A 7,313-nucleotide genomic window follows, 5' to 3' on the forward strand; every position below is an offset into this window, starting at 1 on the left:
TGCCATTTCCTTATCCAATGCATGAAAGTGAAAAGTGAAAGTGAAGTTGCTCAGTCGTGTCTGACCTTTGAAACCCCATGGACTGCAGCCTACCAGGCTCCTCTGTCCATGGGATTTTGCATAGAAGTTAAATAAGCAGGGTGACAATATACAGCCTTGACATACTCCTTTCCCAGTTTGGAACCAGTCTGTTGTTCCATGTCCAGTTCTAACTGTTCCTTCTTGACCTACATACAGATTTCTCAGGAGGCAAGGTCATGTGGTCTGGTATCTCCATTTCTTGAAAAATTTTCCACAGTTTGTTGTGATCCATGCAAAGGCTTTGGCGTAGTCAATAAAGCAGAATTAGATGCTTTTCTAGAACACTCTTGCTTTTTCGATGGTCCAACGGATGTTGGCAATTTGATCTCTGGTTCCTCTGCCTTTTCCAAATCCAGCTTGAACATATGAAAGTTCACAGTTCATGTACTGTTGAAGCCTGGCTTAGAGAATTTTGACCTCCAACTAGTCACACACCTTTTCTGAGCCTCAGTTTCCTCACCTGTGAAGTAGGGATAATAACGCAACAGAGTGTTCATGATCCAGCGAGGGAAGGGGACATCCAGGGACCTGGCCGGGTACTCAGAATAGTTCTGGACTCGTCCTTTTTGCCAGAACCCCTCCCCAGACCCCCAAATCCCGCCCCACCAGACCGCTCCCACAAGCCACGCCCCATCGGACCCCGCCCCAGACAACAAAGCCACGCCCTCCCACTCGCGTCACTAGCCCCGCCCTGTCGGGCCACGCCCACCTGGCCTCGCGCGGGTTGCCCTGGTCTCGCTCCCTACACCCCGGCGGAGCCGAGTCCGGAGGGGCCACGCCGCACCCGCTCTCCGCCGACCCCGACCGCCCCCCAGGCCCCGCCTCTGAGCCCATGGCCACGCTGGGACCCCGCGCCTTACGGGCTGCGCTCTGTGGCGGCTGCTGCTGCCTCCTCCTGTGTGCCCAGCTTGCTGTGGCTGGTAACGCGTGCCCTTCACCCAACTGCTTGCCAGGAGCAGTCTGGGCTTGGCGGGGGCGGGAGGGGACTTTTCACTTGTGTGCGGGGCTCCTGGGGTGGGTAGAAGTGGGCTCCGACTGTCTGTGGAGCCGTATATATAGGCTCCGGGTGTGAGGCAACTTCAGGTGTAGGGAAGTGAAGCGGGCCTCAGGTGAATGGGATGGGGGTGGTTCCTGATATATGCAAAGGGAGGGTGCTCTGGTGAATGTCAGGGAGCTTCTAGGTGTGTGTGCCCATGTGTTTGTGGAAACTCCAGGCGTGCGGTGGGGCTTAGGGGATCCAGGTGAGTGTATGTGTGCAGGAAGTGAGATCCGTAGTAGTGGAGAAGGGGAACGGTAGCTTGGGTTCCAAGTGTTGCACCCACCTCACGCCCAGGTAAAGGTGCTCGAGGCTTTGGGCGGGGAGCCCTGCTCCGCATGAACATCTGGCCAGCTGTCCGAGTGGCCTGCACACAGCTGAAGCCCTGTGAGCATTGTGTGGAGGGGGACGGAGCACACAACTTCTCCGGCTGTGTGTGGGAGCAGTGTCGGCCGGAGGAGCCAGGTATGGAGTTAGGCCCTCCCCAAGGTTAGTGCCCCCAGTTCTGAACACCAGAACCTTGGCCCTGCTCCCTAAACCGCTTCCCTGCTCCTTCTCCCACCAGGACGCTGTGTGGCCCAAGCGGAGGTGGTCAAGGAAGGTTGCTCCATCTACAACCGCTCAGAGTCATGTCCAGGTAAGGGGGCTCCCTCTGGCCTAAGTCAATTTGGGGGGAGGGAGCAGAGGTGTCCTCAGCCAGAGCCTGCCTCCAGGAGGGAACCAGCCTCTCCCAGAGAGAAGACTGTGCCCACGAGCACCTGGGTCCAGTGTCAGTTCTGCCTTCAGCTCACTGAGATGTCGCTCCCCCTCTCCGGCCCGTTTCCTCCTCTGAAAATTGGTGCAGCTAGAGGATCTAGGACCAGCGTGTAGAGGAACCAGAGGAACTAGCTCTTCTATTTTAAACCATAGTGAGGACTTCGGAAGTTCAGAAGGGAATGGGGGGAGGGCTTCCTGAAGGAGGCAGCGTCACAAATGATGATTAGACGTAGAGATGGAGAGGGAGGCCTGCGCTGGTGGAAGGAACTGTATAAACTAAGGCTTAAGAGTGTGCCAGGTGGGCCTGGGATGGGGTCTTGATGGGAAGCGGCAGGGGGGTCTGGTTTAATTATGGATTCCCTGTCTCTTCAGCTGTGCACCACCACCCAACTCATGAACCAAAGACAGTCACAACAGGTAGGTACTATCTGGGGCAATGGAAGGACAGGAGGTGCAGGGAAAAACAGCTGGGCTCAGGCACTGACATGCTCTGTGACCTCAATCCTGTGATTTCTCCCTCTGAGCCTATTTCCAACATCTGTCAAATGGGTTGAAGAATACCTCACAAAGTGAGGATTTTATGAGAGCATGTATAGCACCTCGTTCAGTTTCCAGTGTATAGAAGGTGATCAAGAAATGATGGTTCCCATCCCTTCTCCCCAACCCTGGTTCTGAGAACTCAGGATGGCCCCCCTCAGGACCTGCTTGGTGCTGAGGGTGTATGTCAGGTTGCCAAGGAGATGTCCTCAGTGACTACCTACTGCAACCTCCCGGCCCAGAGAGGGTCACAAAGCAGGGTCCCAGCCGAACAGAGGCAAGAACCCCGCTCTTTGGTTCCCACTGCCCCTCAGGGTCTGGAGGTCAGCAGGCTTGGCAAGGATGGCTGAAGAGGCTCTTGGTTAATTAAAGTCAGAAACATGATCTCAGGGGCTGAATTATTGATGGCTCCTCCTCCAGCCTGAGCCCCAGCTGGGTCTTGTGCAGCTTATTTCTTCCTTCTTCTGCTCCTCTTTCCCTAGTCCCCTTCTCTGGGGCTCCCTGAACTGCTGCTGGGACCACCCTTCACATTCTCAGATTCCCCTTCTGCAAGCTACACACTCTGGGAGGTAGATCCAGCACCCAACTGGGCCCCTCTCACTGCCCTAGAATGCTCTTCTACCACCAGCCCTGCCCTGCTCTGGGCACCTGGCCCAGGGCCTGAAATTGAATCCCTGGTGGGAGTAGATGGCTAACATGGCACAGCTGGGAGTCACCTAGACGTCCTGGCAACTGTGGGCCCTGAGGCGGGGGTGGGGGAAAGGGTCGGGGATGCCGTGTAAGTCTGGCTCTGCCCTAATGGAGAGGTGACTGTCAGGCCTGGCACTCAGAGCCTGGTTAGTCCCTCCGACACATGGCATCGAGTCTTCATTTATCCCCTTGGTCGAGTGTGGGCTGCCGCATCTTCCTCTCCTCCTTCCCTCTCTCCGGACCCCGGGTGACGCCAGGGTCTTGGGACTTGGGAGTCCCAAGGAGACCACAGCATTTGCACCTGGGCTTCGAAGCTCAAGACCCAAGACGGAGAGGGACTGTGAGCTGAAAGCTGTGTGGGCGCCCAAGTTCTGGGTCCATCGTCACTCTGTGGGGCCCCAGTGGAAGAGGGAGGCAGGCAGGGAGCTCACTCACCATCTGGGACCTGCAGTCAGGAAGCCCAGAGAGAGTGTGACAGGCATCAAGCCACAGAGCAACTCAGGAGCGGAGCCAGGGCCGATGCTATCCGTCCTTCCAGGCACTTCCAGGCCACCCGTAGAATCTGGGTGGAACTTATGAGCCTGCTGTCCAAGGCTCCCCTAGTGAGGACTGGGGGCCTCCCAGATGACCTGTGCCGGGTTTGGGGTGGGGCTGGGCCCCTGGCCTACAGTGGCCTGCTGTGGCCTCCACCCTGCAGAGAGCCCCTCCATCCCTGAGGCCCACAGCCCCAGCTTTGACGGGGCCAGCTTCACCGGAGGCGTGGTGATGGTGCTGAGTCTGCAGGCAGTGGCCTTCTTCGTCTTGCGCTTCCTCAAGGCCAAGGACAGCACCTACCAGACGCTGTGAGTACCTGGCTGCCAAGCCCCATGCACCCTCTCCCCCCTGGCCCCCCAGGTGGCCCTCACTGCCTGTGTGCTGTCTCCACCACGGGGCAGCCTCAGGAGCCCTGAGGCCCTCTTGGCCTCCTGCATGTAGGCCACAGCGCGTCTCCCCTCTCCAGTGTGGGGTTCTCTCGGCTGGGTGTTGGCCCGCGTGGAACTCAGCCCAGGCCCGGCGTCTGAGAGCCCAGCTGAGCTCCTTTGTCTCTGTCCCCTCATGCTGCCCGCAGGGAGGAGAACCAGTAGGTGACAGCCCATGCCGCCTTCAGCCTGCAGCTCTGTGGCCGCGGGCAGGAGCCCAGGCCACGTGTGCGGTTTGGTTTTCCTCTGAGAAGGGGAGCTGCTCTGAGGCTCTGGCCCCCATGTGTGCTGTGGGGTGGATCGCTGCAACCTCCATTAAAGTGTTTGCTCTTCTGCCCACTGCCTGCTCTCTGCAGGGTGCAGGGGGCGTCCTCAGCCCAGCTGAGGTGGGGCCACCACCCTGAGTGCCTTCTCTGTCTGCCCTCTGCAGAATCTGACCCCCTTCAGGCCCGGATTCCACACTCAGGGGAAAGAGGATGAAGAGGCTGCCCTCTCTTGGCCCCTTTAAGGGCCCTCAGGGTGGGAAAAACTTTGGTCACCAAATTGTGGCCCCTGTGAACACTGAGCAGACTCAGGACCCCGTAGCTGACATCCCTTCCTGTCCTGGGCCTGGTTCGTGCAGATGAGAGCATCCTTTAACCACCTTCTGCCTGATCCGTCATCCCTGTGGGCCCCCACCTGGTACTCGGTCTGGGCCTGGCCTCTTCCCATCAACCCGGCTTGGACACTGCCCCCCAATAAAGGAGCTCTTTCCAGCACTGTGCTCCCATGTCTTGGGCTGTGTGTGGATTGGATGGGGTGGGGGGTATGGTTCACTGCCCTTTCTTTCATGGAAACTGAGCCTTAAATTAACACTGTCACCTTTTAAAGTATTTTTATTTGCAGGAATTCCCTGGAAGTCCAGTGGTTAAGACTTGGTGCTTTCACTGCCGGGGCCTGGGTTCAAGCCCAGCTCGGGAAATTTAAGATCCCACTAGCCTCATGGCCTGGCCAGAAAAATAGTTTTTGTTGTTATGTGTTTAAGCCCCTCCTCCACTGCATTATAGAGAAGGGTGCAGAGACTCAAAAAGGGAAACACGCCTGCTTAAGATCACGCAGAGTGGAATGGGGGCAGGGCTGGGAATTTAATCCAGGTTTTTCTGACTCCAGAATGAGCAGAACGTCAGAACTCCTCTGCAGAGGCATCTCCAGGTTTTTGGTTTTTTCTTTTTGGCTCCTAAATTGGATCTCTGCCCTTGTGCCAAGGTGGAGGTACCCCCGGGACCCTCCCCAGGGTACTTCTGGCCTTCCTTGAATGGGCCCTCCTAGAAAGCACCACTTACGCCCACTTCCCTCTCTTCACCCCCTCAACCCTGGGCCCAGAAGTCTTCTCTAATAACATCTCCTACCCATGGGGCACTTGCTGGAAACTAGGCGTGTGGCTGAGAGTCTGGCATCAGTGTCTCATTTAGTCCCATGATTGTCCTAGAAAGCTGAGAGGCAGTAGAGAGTCACGGGCAAAAGTTTAGCCTGTGGAACCCGACTGCTTTGTGGGACTGAAAGTTAATGGAGTAGCTCTGGGCTTCGGTTTCCTCGTCTGTAAAGTCCAGTAACAGCTGTTCCATCTCAGTGGGATGTAGAGCAGGTTAAGAGCAGGGGCATGTGCCCCATCTGCTTCACTCCAGGGCACCCATTCACCCCTCCAGCTGCCCAAATGCTTGCATCTCTTCCTCCCCTTGAGGCCACCTCTCCTTGCAGGATCTCTGGCTGCAGCTGGAAAGGCTTTAGGGCTCCTGGGCTCCACAGGGAGTTTCAGCTACTTCTTGGCCTCTCAGAGGGCTCACCTGCCTACCCATCAATGCCAAACACAGTCCACTCCCCACAGACTCACTTCTATCAACACCTCTCCTCCTCTCAGACATCAGCCTCCCCTCCAGGTCCCTGCATCTGGGTCATGTGACCCAGCCTGCCTTGCTCTCTCTTCTTCAAGCCTCTGTACACATGGTTTCTCCTGCCTGGGTTGCCCTCCCCTGGCTGGGACGATGCCCGTTCTCTCCCAGGCCAAAGAAATAATGCCCCACCTCCTCCTGGCTTTTCACCCAGTTAAGGCCATTTCTCTAGTGGATGTTTTCTTTTTCAAATGTAGTAAATGCCTGCAAAGAGCAAAAGGACTACACGGACATTCATGTACCTGAAGAACGAGAATCACTCTCCCCAGCATCCCACTCCCCAGAAATAACTATGCTTGAACAGGATGGGTCACACCTTTCTCTATGAATTTACAAAAGACATACCTACACACACTTAGTTTTTTTAAAATACAAAATGAGGGACTTCTCTGGTGGCGCAGGGGTTAAGAATCCGCCTGGCAGTGCAGGCCATGCGGGTTCCATCCCTGGTCCAAGAAGATTCTACCGGCCTCAGAGCAGCTAAGCCCATATGCCACAGCTACTGAAACCCGCATGCCTGGAGGCCGTGCTCCGCAATTAGAGAAGCCACTGCAATGAGAGACCCATGCTCGCTGCAAGTAAAGACTGCACAAAGCAACGAAGACCCAGCGCAGCCAAAAGTAAAATTATTTTTTAAAGTTTTTCATTACAACAACAACAAAAAAACTGAAGTGGGAGCATGCTTTACATTTTGTTCTGCAACGCTGCCCCTTTCGTTAGAGATCAGATTTGCCCCATGACTTATTCAGATGGTGATGGTTGATTTGCCTGCATCCTGTCAGAGTCCAACTGGGTTATTTCCGTTTTATCGTAAACAGCATCATGATAGACGGGCTTGTCTTCAGATCTTGGCATACCTGTGGCAGAGTGTGTGCGGTGGGGACATATTCCTAGAACTGGAATTGGAGCTTCTCAGCGTTCATCTCATGGATCCATCCTGTCTGGCAAGCTTGGCCTCCACCTTCCTTGACACTCTCATGAACCTGGCCTTCTCTACCCCCACAAGAACTGGGCCTGGTATAGAGAAGGCCCTCAGGGAGGATTTGATGAGTGAATGAATGACCAACGTTTTCCTGTCCTCTGTCACCAGAGGTCCCTCTCCGGCTCAGACCTCCCCCCTCACATCTGGACCAAGGCTGCTGCCTCTTCTTCACTGGCCTGCATGCCTGCCCTGCATGGTCTGCCCATGTGATGGCCTATGTTAGCAGCTGTTTTCTAACCTCTGCCAGGGACTCTTCAGTGGACCTGAGGGTGGGCATGAAGTCACCTTGCTAACAATGCTTCTCTCTGGTTGGGGGCATGGTTAGGGGCTTGGGCAAAATCTCT

At 55.8% G+C, this 7,313-nt stretch overlaps 1 protein-coding gene across 5 annotated transcripts; it reads left to right on the forward strand.

Moving 5' to 3' along the window:
- Positions 1-777: 777 nt before the first annotated feature.
- Positions 778-6,952, forward strand: CD164L2 (CD164 molecule like 2). 5 transcript variants are annotated; one of them, XM_069574900.1, is made up of 6 exons: positions 778-1,001; positions 1,415-1,582; positions 1,683-1,754; positions 2,246-2,290; positions 3,798-3,942; positions 4,490-4,817. In XM_069574900.1, the coding sequence occupies exons 1-6, from the start codon at positions 914-916 to the stop codon at positions 4,494-4,496; spliced, it is 525 nt and encodes a 174-aa protein (XP_069431001.1). In that variant the 5' UTR covers positions 778-913; the 3' UTR covers positions 4,497-4,817. The 5 variants fall into 5 exon arrangements, with proteins under 5 accessions (XP_069431001.1, XP_069431000.1, XP_069431005.1 ...); XM_069574899.1 differs by having other exon boundaries at positions 781-1,001; positions 4,209-4,817; XM_069574904.1 differs by lacking the exon at positions 4,490-4,817 and adding an exon at positions 6,806-6,952 and having other exon boundaries at positions 785-1,001.
- Positions 6,953-7,313: the final 361 nt, after the last annotated feature.

This window comes from Ovis canadensis, chromosome 2, assembly GCF_042477335.2.
Source record: "Ovis canadensis isolate MfBH-ARS-UI-01 breed Bighorn chromosome 2, ARS-UI_OviCan_v2, whole genome shotgun sequence".
In the NCBI taxonomy this organism is placed as follows: Eukaryota; Metazoa; Chordata; class Mammalia; order Artiodactyla; family Bovidae; genus Ovis; species Ovis canadensis.

Bases quoted from the DNA above. Each gene is read 5' to 3' on its own strand.
- CD164L2 (XM_069574904.1), top strand. From the start codon at position 914: ATGGCCACGCTGGGACCCCGCGCCTTACGGGCTGCGCTCTGTGGCGGC. The intron at 1,002-1,414 runs GTAACGCGTGCC...CCTCACGCCCAG, and splicing joins TGCCCAGCTTGCTGTGGCTG to GTAAAGGTGCTCGAGGCTTT. The intron at 3,943-6,805 runs GTGAGTACCTGG...TATCGTAAACAG, and splicing joins GACAGCACCTACCAGACGCT to CATCATGATAGACGGGCTTG.